Source organism: Plectropomus leopardus, chromosome 20, assembly GCF_008729295.1.
Source record: "Plectropomus leopardus isolate mb chromosome 20, YSFRI_Pleo_2.0, whole genome shotgun sequence".
Lineage (NCBI taxonomy): Eukaryota > Metazoa > Chordata > Actinopteri > Perciformes > Serranidae > Plectropomus > Plectropomus leopardus.
Genome location: NC_056482.1, coordinates 17,113,919 through 17,126,752, shown reverse-complemented (window position 1 = coordinate 17,126,752; position 12,834 = coordinate 17,113,919). Strand labels below are relative to the sequence as shown.

Here is a 12,834-nt window from a genome sequence, read left to right as displayed (position 1 = left end):
TTTTTTTTTCAACACTATTGGTTCAGCCTGCTTACATCTTATAAATTTTACTGATATTTGGCATATTGTGATGATCAATAACAAGTCTCCTAAATAACAACAATGGAGTGTGGATCTGAAATCATATTATGGCACTATAGAAACAAAGGGCTTTGAAGTTAAAACACAAATAACATAAAAACTGGATGCTGTGATGACAACACAATCCTTAAATCCCAGTTTTAATATTTTTAACTAGCTCCCTCCATAATAGCTGCCTCTTGCATTGGCCTCTGTTGGTCTGCTGCGCCCTTGGAGTTTCCCAGTTTTGTGGGCATTGCTCTAGAAATCATCCAGTCATGTTTCAAAAAGAAAACTTCTCTGTATCCCAAAAAATGAAAATATTTACTAAAAAAGTCAAGTTCTTTCGAGTCATCTGTCAAAAGCTAAGACAAGTCTCAAGTCATGAATACCAAGTCAAAGTCAAGTCCAGTCTTTGATAAATGTTCATCAAGCAAGTCTCAAGTCTTCAAATTTGCAGTTTCAGTCTTTTTTGTTTAATTGGTCAAAGAAAATAAAAAGGTCAATCAAGTAAAAAAAACATAATTGTTCCTAAACACTGCAACACATAAAATAATTAAGTACCAATTACATCAATACTCCAAGAAACTGATACTTTGGGGAACACCCTGCTTAAATTAAAAATATTTGCAAAACAATAGTTGTTCTTTTGAGTCATCTGTTTTAAGTCTAAGTCAAGTCTCAAGTAAAAAATACCAAGTCAAGTCAAGTCAGTGCTGGTCAGGAAAGTGTCAAGTCCACAAATTTAAAACCCTACTCTTTCACGAGTCAAGTCATGTGACACGAGTTCCCTAACTTTGCAGACAGCTGCAGTTTCCTCGTCATCATGTACAAAAAAAGAGTTCTGGAAACCCTTTACTCACATTATTGTTCAGCAGATGTTTAATTATTCAAATGTTAATTGTCAGGGGTTAGATTTTATCAACTTCATTCACTTTTGAAGCTGATATTTTGGAAATCACTAAAATCAAATCACTATAAACTCTAAACACAAAAACTTAGTCACGTTTTCATGTCAGCTAAAATTTATTTTAACAGTCGAGGTTTAACCTACCTGTGGGAACTTCCTCTTGATGGAGCTTAGAGCTCCTTCTGGTAACTTGGCCAGCTCGGAGTCACGGACAGCATGCACTGTGGTGGCTCTGTTCTGATGGGTCAGGGCCTCCACCTGCAGAGAAACACAGGATGTGTCACATCGTTTAAAAAACAATAAGGTAACACATGACAAAGCAATACATAATCTACTGCAAAATAATTTTTCATTCAAAGATACTTTGGAGAATTTATTAACGTAATTTCAGTTTTAAGTTTGAACATTACTGTATGACTGATTCTGAGTCTTGTATCAATCAAACAGAGTTATCTTCAGGTTAAAAAAAAAGAACTATAAATAACATCTCTCCATCTCATCATCCAGAGTTGACGTCAATACAGTCGTGCTAAATATGTCTCTGAATGTTGGCCACCTTTATTACAATCCCATTACCACCATTTCAGGAGCTATAACAGCAGCTTCCCTCCCCAAGGTAACAGTAACCATAGCATCCATCAATCCAGGTATTATTAGAAGCATCATGGCAGAGATGAGCCACATCAGCCAGTGGAAAAATTGGGTGAAGTCTAGCAAAGTGACTTTACACAGTATATCTGAACGAAAACACAAACAGTCTCAGCACTAGTGTCTACATTTAGCCACTAACCCATGAAGGACAATATTCATGGTGAATTCATCAATATACTGGATAGTTGAACGGGTACTGAAGAAAAATGCATTCTTACTCAGATTAAATCTAAACCAAAGGTGAGAAATTACTAACAGACTGAAGTGTGCACACCCACATAATCAGCAGACTGCATGTTACAATGGTACAAACTCTAGTCTAAATGTGTTTAGTGTCCCAAAAAGAGCCTGAGACAAAGTGTTTATTTCATGATGCATGCTAAATAAATGAGTAAGTAAATTAAAGCTATAACGTACACTATAGCATAAAAAGATTTATCTTGATGTTTGGTTAAATTCAATTTCAGCTGCTCTGCACATAGTGTTTAGTCACTTCACTCTCAATATTCATAAGATGTACTTGGTTGAATTTTTATTTACTGGCAGTGGGAGCAGTTATGGTCGTGTTTTTGAAAAGCATACTGGCAGCCCCTGTTTTTCCAGCTGTACATACTGACAGTGAATATGTTATGTGATGATTAACAAGTGTTAATATTTTTCTCATGCATATTTAAATCTGCATGATTTTGTATGGAAGCCCAGTGATGGGAAAATATCCTGAAAGTCATAATGAGAAACTTTCTCAAAATCATAAGTTAGTATCTTCAGATAATGAGAAACTTTCTAACCTTGCCTCTCAAAACAGTTACAAGGGGTAGTGGCTGAAAACAACTCCTATAAAATTTGATAGTTTCATAGTGTAACCTACCCCTCAAAAATCACCTTAACCCTAAAACCCTAAATATGAACATGCAAAACAAAATAGAAAGGGCAAAGTGGTAAGCGCAAGGGGTGCATTGGCATCAGGCCTTAGTATCTCTAAATAACAAATTTTCTAAAATATTATCTCAAATATGTCTCAAAGCAATGAGAAATAAAGTCATTAAGTCATTATTTTGAGAAAGTTATTAATTATTCTGAGATTCTAAGTCATTATTATAGAAGGTTTTTTAACATTCTGAGATATGACGTCATTACTTGAGAAAGTTTCTCATCATTTTAGTCATTAAGTCATTCTTTTCAGAGAGTTTCTCATTATTTTTGGAAAGCTTCTCATTATTATGAGATAATTCATAATGAGAAAGTTTCTCATCATTTTGAGAAAATGTATCATTATTTTGAGATACTTTAAAAGACTGTATTTTATTTTGAGATACTGACTCGTTATTTTGAGGTAATTTTTCATTTATCTTAAATACTCTTCTTGAAATCACCAACTCACTATTTAAAGAAAGCTTCTTATTGAGATGTTTTCATTACTTTTGACATGATATGACTACAATGACAAGCTTTCTCATTAGAGCAACTTGAAGGACCTTTTTTTCCATCACACTGGTAGAAATTGGCTGCCTTAACTTTGACATACTTAAAAGAAAAACTCATAACTCTTCATCCAAATATAAAGTCATTAATATTTATGAAGATACTAGCGGTGAAAAACATAGCAGATATTCATAGTCTTCCAACTACTATTAGCCATCTGTCTTCCCCCTCGCCATCATGGTCCTTACCACTCCAATTAGGTCGCCGCGTCCATACTCTCCTATCAGTTCCTTCTTGCCATCTTCCTTCATGATTACAGAGCGCAGTCGACCGCTCAGCACTATGAAAGTACTGTCCGATTTTTCTCCCTGCCTGAAAAATATACAGATAACTTCAGTCCCCACAGATATGCAAATAAGCCCGTGAACCTCCATTGCTGACTTGTTTGGAATTGATCTAAAATGTATTGACTGCTCTCACATGAATGTATTAATGTCAACAAAACTGTTTTCTGAGGACTATTTTTGTACGATGTACAAGTTATCAGAAGAATACCTGTAGACTGCCCTGCCAGCTTCCACAGCCATCCAGTCAAGAGCAAAGTCTATCTGTCTGACAAAAGATGACATCCTCTTCACCACCGTGTGAGCAACGTTCAGCACTACCTTTGGCTCCACGCGCATTATCCTGAGGAACAGGCAAAAATCACAGAAAACAGAGGTAAAAGCTAACAGATCATTCTAATGTCTCTTAAAGTGTTGAGTATAAGTATGTTTTTTGAAGTCTACAAATCACACTTCCCGACAAAGTCGAAACACAGTAACCACATTTTTTGTCAAAATCGAGTCAAAAAGTCAGATTCTCATCTTTTCAAAAAATAAATAAATTAAAGTAGAAATGTGTAATTATTGTGTGGGAAAAACAGCATTAAAAGTTAAAAGGACTAGAAAATGGGTAAAAAAAATCAAACAGTAGTGACTGTCGACATAGACCCAATTTATCCACATGAATAAAACTGTAGCTAAATCTTAATAATAACAGAGGGAAAAGTAACTAGTCTTGCTTAAAAATATCTATCTAACTAGCCTAGCTTAGCAGACTCTAATACAATATACATGATGCCATGTGGTAAACTACCTTTAAAAGGGAACACCACTTAAATTAAGTACTTTAGTATTCCCAGAAAAGTTTAATCAATATTTCTGAAAATGAGCAACTCCCTCCCAAAGCTAGAAACCAGAGAAGTACGTCTTAAACATGAGATGTCATCAAGTACATAGTCTGGAGCTGTTCCATAGACAATAGACGCTTGTCATTATGCTAACATGTTTTTTCACCCCCCCCCCCCCGTGTTTGCTCTCTAAGCTCCTCAAGAGGCCTGCGTTTTCCTCGCTCCTTGAGGTGTGTTTAAGGGATTTGGAGAAAGCATAAGTCAGCATAAAGAAAAGCAATGAGTTTTATTCTATTGTAGTGTTTTCAGTTCAGTAAATGTAGCCATATCCTCCAAACATTCCCCTGGCTGCTCTCAGTGTCATCCAAAACAGCTTTCCCCATTTATTATCTATGGAGCAGCCTCGAGTTTTTGGATTTGGGAGAGAGTTCTTCATGTTGACAAATATTTTTGGACTGTCTTTTGCCACAGCAATAACATGAGTGGATTTTGACAATGGGCGTAGTTCCCTTTAAAATAACATAATTTATTTAATTCCTCCTTATCACAATGAACCACAGAGCTAAGGAAGACAAAAAAGCACATTTTGTTTGTAGATACTGTTTTTTCCATGTACCCTTTAGATGGCCAAAACAGACTATAGTTTGTCTAAATGTTTCCATTTCAGTTAAGGTTTGTGACTATTATTATCAGAATAAAAAGGCATAAAATTACATTTTAACAATTTATGTGTTCTAAATTTTGCTAAATGTCCTCAAAACTCACTGTATCTGAAGTTACTGCTCTCAGCCTTTGTGAGAGCCAGTACACATGTTGTGCTTTTTGCACCCTCATATTCATTGTTTTTGATATCAGTCAATGGCAAAAACGGAGGGGAAGTTTTAGATCCCTTTAGTGCAGGGCGTTACGGTCTGTCCACAGATAACCGTTTAGGCTTCATACACACTGATCTTTTTTTTTTTTAATTTAACCCATGTTTAACAAGGTAAGTGCCACTGAGATCAACAATCTCGGGGTGTCCGGTGGCTCAGTGGATAGAGCAGGCGCCCCATATAAATGAAAGCAGTGTCCTTGCCGCTGTGGCTGCAGGTTTGACTCCAGCTCACGGCCCTCTGCTGCATGTCATCCCCTCTCTCTCCCCCTTTCACGCTATCAATCTTCTCTCCTATCTAATAAAGGCGAAATGCCCCTAAAAAAAATCTTTAAAAAGAAAAAGGAGACCTGGCCAAGACAGCAGCATAACAAGAGTTACAAATAACAATAACTACGATAAAAAACATAAAAGATATACAGTAACATGTAGAAATATGAAGACACCTACGCACAATGACAAATAACTGATTCATTCATCCTTGTACTTAAAGAGCTTTAAAATCAGACAGAGAGACCAGTTCTCTTAGTTTCAAATCCTCTTGGAGGCTATTCCCAGTGAGGGGAACAGAGCACATAAAAGCTTTCTTTTCCAGCTCAGTCAATGCACGAGGAACACACCACAAAACTAAATCTTGAGATTGAGTTAACCCAGCAAGGCTTTATAAATGAACAAATACCAATAACTGAGCCTATGAGAGGTCAGAGATGGCCTACCAGCCCCCAAAATAAAGCATACAGTGATATTTAGTGAGTGAGCTTTACAATATGTAACAAATGTCAGTGCACTATGATACACAGTATCTAACATGTGCAAGCAATGTGCAGGTGCATTCATGTACAACAGATCACCGTTATCCAGAACAGGTAAAAACATAGCAGCGACCAGGCTTTTTCTGGCCTCAAAGGAGAAACAGGACTGGTTTCTGTAATAAAACCCTAACTTCAGCCTCGGCTTTTTAAGAAGATTATCAACCTGAGGTTAAAAAGAGAGGGAGTCATCAAGCCAAATATAGAGATATGTGTAACAAGAGAAAACTTCTAACTTCTTTCCCTAAGCAGTAATGATATCACAAGTGTTTAAGAGCTTTTTCTTATCTTTTGAGAAATATATTATCTTATTTTTTAAGCATTTAAAACCAGCTTTAGTTGTGAGAGCTGAATCTGGATAATGTTAAATAAACTTTAAATCAACGCCTGAAAGAAGATCAGCTCCAAACTTGGCATTTCTGGTGAGTTTGCTACGATACCATGCTGGTTATGGTCCTTAGCAACGTCAGGTGAACCTGCCTCTGCGCCCTTGAAAGCTGGCACAGAGTAGGCACAGGAGTAGCACCTAGCACCCAGATTTTCCAGGCGATAAAAGACACAGCATGTGTCCTAGCCCTTGGCAGTGCAGATGACTACATACTGTGGTACATATCTGTACATGGATGGGTGTGTGTATATCTGCTCTTGAGACTCACTCATAGAAGTGGGTTTTGGATATGGAGAGGAAGCTGCAGTCTCGCTGGGCTCGAACAGTGAATATGAGGGGCTCTCCGGTCAGGACGGCAAGTTGACCGACAAGCTCTCCAGGGTGTGTCACAAACAGACGTGTGTCTTCTTCACGGTCAATCATCCGCTGGTAAACATGCAGGAGGCCAGAAATCACAAACTGGATGCTCACCTCCTAAAGCAGCAAGAGGAGAGAAGAGCACAGATTTTAACAGTGTGAATGCAGGTGAATGGCAAAATTCAGGTGTGCTAACGGGACACAGTGATTTGTGTCAAACATGAATTCTCCAATAATAATTACAGTACAGCATTAGTTCATTATTGATATATTATGAATTTTACTTCTGTATTAAAGCAAAATGGTAAGTTTAGAATATAGTAAATAAATGCAACTAAAGTTTTCTTGTTGATGGGACCACAGACATGACTCATTAAAAGACACAAGAAGAGAAACTGCTCCTGCAATGCCTCTACATCCTCCAGGGGCGAAAAACAGACAAGTGTAAGAATGTAAAAAGCCTTACATTACATCTTCAGTTTCATTAAACAAAGGATGTTGTAATTGCTTTGTGAGTTGCTGATCTAACCTGGTCTCCCTGACGAGCCACTACAGAGCCAGCTTTGACTTGATGGAGTGTCACTCTGCCTTCAAGCAGGCTGGGGTCCTGGAACAGAAGAAAAACAATGTTTGACCAAACTATAATAACCACCTCATGGTTGTATGCCTCCGTGACCCAGTCAAGTTGCAGGTACAGTTTACTTCCATGTCTGTCCAGGCTAATATGAAGCTATGACAGTTGACAGTCCTTAAAATATGGATGTTGCTGTAATGAAGCTACAAATTCTTAAACATGGATGCCTCACACACACACACAAACGGCAGTACAGAAGATACAACAAGCGCAGTGTCACAGTGGGCAAGATTAGTGTCACTGATTCAGTATCTGACCAAATGTCTCTCTTTCTGTTTCTGAGTTGTGACAATGAATAATGTCCAGAAAATGTCCACTGACATTTGACCATCAAATCCTCATCAGTTTATTATTGAGTCCAAGTGGACGTTTGTGCCAAATTTGGAGAAATTCCCTTTGGCGTTCTTGAGATTTTGGGTTCAGGATAATGAGATGGATGGAGAAACCTGAGAACTTATGGCTGTCGTCGAAATGAAGGCTTATTGACATCATCACAGAAGACACAAAACTCTTATAATGTATCAGACCGGCACATTACATCAATCATAATTTTCCTATAAAATGTGTCATATTGCACTATAAATATGGAAAATATGTATTGAAAAATTATGTAACCCCTAAAATATTTATGCCAGTTGGTGTTCATTTTCGATGATTGAGCTCTTATATTTTTTATTTTTTTATTTAATCAGGAATAGTCCCACTGAGATTCAGAATCTCTTTTCTAAGGGAGTCCTGGCCAAGACAGCAGTGCAAAGAATTTCACACAAAAGAACAAGTAGACTAAAAACATAAAAGCAAAAGTTAAAACAGCGTAAATATTCACACACAAGCAGCAGGCAACAAACAGCCAATTAGCAGCGTTCAGAAACCAAACGTGCATTCAGTTTCCAAAACGTCCTCAATCCTGTTTTTAAAATCTCACAGGCTGATAAAAGAGTCTAGTTTAAAGTGACTCTGCAGCCGACACCAAAATGACAGAGCAAAAACTCTAAAAGCACATTCACTGAAGACAGTGCAGGCTCAAGAAATGACATACAAAAGTTGTTCATGTAATCGAAGTTTGCAACTTCTGACAGTTTTAGGAGTCGGTAAAGAGCACAAATAAGACGGCAATTCATATAAAATGGTCTTATAAAGAAAAATATACCAGCATTCTATTTTATGGTTGGACAGAAAAGACAAAGCCACACTTTTTCATACAAACTGCAGTGGTGTGTACGGAAAATATAGGGGTCAACATACTGTCAGCCTGGTTGGTTATTGGGGCCGAGAGTTGGCATTTTGATGATTGTCTGTATCAGCGTTTTATTTTAATGATCACTGACAAAATTAATTAATTAAAAAGTGCAAAGAAAGTATCAGCATGGGAGGAATTTTTACTCTGTAAAGGGAGCTTTTTTATTAATTCATTTTCTATTTAAATTTTTGGTTGGTTTTACAAAAAAACAGTTGCTGGGAACTTTCTGTATTTGATGTTGAAAGTTTCAGTTTTGACTTACCACCTGCTAAAGGCATTTAAACAATGGTTTGTCCTGGAGTTTGTTCTATTGCAAATTCTAAATATTGACAGAAAGATTTTCATTTTTATTTTTAATGCATATTGGTTTCAAATATCAATTATCGATCTCAATAAATACTAATAATGTATCGGTATTGGCCCTGAAAAACCAATATTTGCCGACCCCTAATGGAAACCTGAGTCCATAATAAATCATCGTGCAGCATCTATGCTGAATCCACGATTTTCAAGCAAGATGTATTAGTATGCATAAATAATGTCTCCATAGTCGATTGCAGTAAAAAGCTTTGCTTGAACCAGTTTCTTCCTCGCAATAACAGAGATACAGTGTTTGTGTCTATAATAGAACAGAAGCTTTTACCTGTAGCTGGATGATTCCCAGCAGGTCCTTCTTCGCCGCCTGGAGGATTGTGCAGCTCTTACTGAGGTAAATGGCATCAGAGTGCCCCCCACTGTCTGTGTAGTGAAACACTTCAGAGGGCGTGTGCTGCATTGTCACACTCTTCTTCAGGCTGGACTGCAAAGACAGACATAAGAGAGTGACTAATTGGAAGAACAAGACAAGCTGGGGGCAGGTGCAGAGGATGCTGGGATATGGTGTCACATCTACACTGCCAACCTCTGATTCAACATACAGAGGTGATGTGGCAGGATAGTCTTACTTTGGGAATGACAGGACTGGATGGAGCTTCATCTATAGTGACTCGAGCTCGTTCACAAGCCATGTTCAGGTCGTTACCTTAAAAAACAAGGAGGATTATTAGTCTTAGGTATGATGGTGTCCTTGCTTTCAGATCAGTGACTGCAGGAAATGAGTGAAGACATATGCCATTTGGTGATCATTTATGTCCAAGTCAGTGACCCACCTGCGCAGTCGGTGGGCATCGAGGTGGATCGCAGCTTCCTGTGGCTGTTTGAAGGGCTGTCCTTTACACCATCTGTTTATTGCAGAGTGCCAGCAATGGATCAGTCTCAGCACAACACAAAGCACAACACAAAGCACAATTTCAAAGGTGTGTGCAGTGTATGTTTGTGTGTTTGTTTGACCCGTCTCTGTTTGGCTCTCCGTTGTCCCAGTGGGTAACTCGTCCTGGAAGTGCAAACGGCGAGTCATCTTCCCAGAAGTCACATCTCCCATCACACTGTTTATATTGGACAAGGGCACTGCCTGGCACTCCTGTCCATGAGCAGACAAAACAAATGAGTTAAAACTCCACATTTCAGTTAGTCGGGACTACTATTTACATTACATTTTGAGTTATCAGGACATTTTTTATGCATAAAGTATTTGAAGCACAAGAAAATGAACACATTAAGATTATAACTGGGTTGTGGGAAAATTTACAAATTTCAAGAAAGAAAAATCCCAGTATGAGTCAGTGAGTAGTAGTAAAAAGACTGACAGTATTCATTCTAATTGGGGATCACTTTCTTACTGATATTTCAGTTGTATTTAATTCAGATTCAGATTCAAACAACTTTATTTATCCCAGAAATGCAATCCAGTTTTACAATCTATCCAACCAAACACAAACTGACAGCAAGGAGCAAGCAGCACTCAGCAGTAGTAGCAGTACGTCAGAGACATCAATACATGGGCAAAGATACACACTGGCACCTCGTGCTGTCCCGTGCATACTGACTCACACGAGGACCAGGCAGAATAAATCAAAGAAATAAAAAATGTTAATGCTTCAATACATAAGTCAGCAAACATAAATAAGACTTTCTAACACATTTCATAGCACATTACTTAAATACATTCATGTATGTATGGGCTTGCCAGCAATGTGAAGAAAACAGACACAATAATAAACCAACTATGTGGCTGCGAAATAAAAGTAATTAAAAAAGACTACAGTCAACATTTAGCAGCCTGATAGTAGAAGGAATAAAGGAATAAAGATATGATTTAAAGATGTCTGAAGACCTCAGCTGGAGATATACCTGCTTTTTAATCACGCATTGGTGTACAAAGCTGGCTGCATTGTGTTACTGAGGGATTCCACGACAGCGCACATCAGAAAACTCAGATGACATGGAAGTTATAGATTAGCATGATGTAGACAATAAACATGCTCTAAGAGGTTACTATATTGTAAATTCTAAGATCAGAAAAAGTGACAGCAGCATGACCTCGTGGATATTAAATATCATGCATGTCGAGACAATGCCTTTCTTGTGCATATTGCATCTTACAAACGCATTATAAACAAACACCTTAAATAGACACAGGATCAAGCAGCAACCTCAACAGCTGCCTGCACTTAGTGAAAAAATTGTCAAATATATTTTTGACCAAATACTTTAATATTACAATCATACTGTAGGATTAATTACTGGTGCTTTCACAGATAATTTACAATTTGAAATGTTTTGATAACTTTTGCAACAGCAAATAAGAGCAGCTAGAAAAGTCTAATAAGTTCAGAACGTTTAATCACTTTACTGTATTGCAGCCTTCAAAACCAAGAAAACACAACATTTACGATATTAGGATATTCAAAATCTGAGACAGTATCTCATATCAAGATAACGCTATACTATCAATGTATTGCTCAGCCCTAGGCTCACTCAACAAGCGAGGCAGTCCCCATTTAAAGCCATGTTAAAAAATTTAAATAAATTTAAAACGGTTTGGTTCTCAAACTAATTTCAACATTCATGACAACTGTATGGGGGATGATGTTTTTTATATAACTCACCCGTTTACATTTTATTATGGCTTAAAGTTGCGCCTAATTGGGGCCGGGTTGCTTTGAGTGACAGGTTGTCTGCAGATAGCGTGCTCGGCTTCTCAGTCAGATTCAACCCTTGCTCCTCCACAGCGACAGCTCCTCACCAATATATGGTCACTTCCGGTACCCAGAAACCAAGATGGCGATGGCCAAAATGCCAAATTCGACTTCACAACAAGACACCCTGAACCCATGGGTGATATCATGTTGGCTAAGTCCATTATTTTTACGGTCTACACACAGAATACGCAAGGCAACCATCATGTGCATGTGAACGCTTTGTAAAAAGTGAGTATATCTCCATCTTTATTATAACAACAACAAATAAAAATCTTATTTTTTTAAAAGCCTTCAGGAATTGTGAAAGTGAAGACCTACTGCCTCCCAAAAAGATTTTAAGGAGGTTTCATCATCACAGAACATCATAAAGTCTGAGGCAGCCAGGTTTAAAGGTTACTGCCCTCCCCGTTTCCTGTGGAGGGGTTGTAATCATTTTTACTCATTTTCAGGGAGTTTTATGAAGGACCCAGTTATGATACTGTGCTTAATGTTGTGTGAAATTAGCCTGCATGTGTGTGACTCCAGTGTGTGTGTGCCTTTCTGTGCTTGTTTATAACCAAATTCATAGCCACTGGTGCTTAGGTATTCAATGTGAGCCTCTCTGTGTGACTGTGTGTGGATACACACAAATGTGAGTGCACTAATTAATTTCCCTCCTACCGGATTGAAGAGCTCAGTTGTTAGGCCCAGATAGTTATGTAATGCCAAGAAGGTGACTCTTTGGAGGCGCACCATGATTATCTGCAAAACACAAAAAATCAAACACTAAGGTGAACAGAGCAGAACATATTATACATCAGACTGTAGTCACATCTAAATTAAATAGCATTTTATCTTGTAATTAAGTGTTCAAGTGTTTATTGTGAATCAGTCCATTACCTGAATGACGCGAACAAGTGTCTCTGGGTATTTCTTAAACACAGACTCAAAGGCTGATGCAGGCAAACGTAAGATGGTGGAGCGCATTGCGGCCCGTGCACATACAGTCTTATATGGAGCTGGATAACCCTGGTGAAGGCAGGACAAACAGTAAGAAAACTAACATTAACGGCTCGCTGTTGTATGCCTCTTTGAACACGTCAAGTTGTCATTAAAGTCTGTGAAAACAAGGATGCTTCACACACATCTTCCCCCCGGCAACAAAGAGTAACACAATCAGCACAGATTCAAGCTGGACACAAAAGATTAGTGTCACCAATTCAATCTCTGACCAAATGTCTTCTCTTGTGTTCCTGAGTTGT

General features: G+C 38.0%; 1 protein-coding gene across 2 annotated transcripts in view; it reads right to left on the bottom strand.

Moving 5' to 3' along the window:
- LOC121959423 (patatin-like phospholipase domain-containing protein 7) overlaps positions 1–12,834 on the bottom strand; it is a 37,963-nt gene that overhangs the window by 18,013 nt on the left and 7,116 nt on the right. For both annotated transcript variants that reach the window (XM_042508693.1, XM_042508694.1), the window contains exons 10-20: positions 12,473–12,601; positions 12,254–12,334; positions 9,843–9,972; positions 9,662–9,733; positions 9,458–9,534; positions 9,157–9,312; positions 7,169–7,246; positions 6,551–6,756; positions 3,599–3,730; positions 3,292–3,415; positions 1,115–1,228 (exon numbers count right to left, since the gene is read on the bottom strand). In XM_042508693.1, coding sequence (XP_042364627.1) covers positions 1,115–1,228; positions 3,292–3,415; positions 3,599–3,730; positions 6,551–6,756; positions 7,169–7,246; positions 9,157–9,312; positions 9,458–9,534; positions 9,662–9,733; positions 9,843–9,972; positions 12,254–12,334; positions 12,473–12,601 — 1,299 coding nt within the window. The remainder of the gene's footprint in view (positions 1–1,114; positions 1,229–3,291; positions 3,416–3,598; positions 3,731–6,550; positions 6,757–7,168; positions 7,247–9,156; positions 9,313–9,457; positions 9,535–9,661; positions 9,734–9,842; positions 9,973–12,253; positions 12,335–12,472; positions 12,602–12,834) is intronic.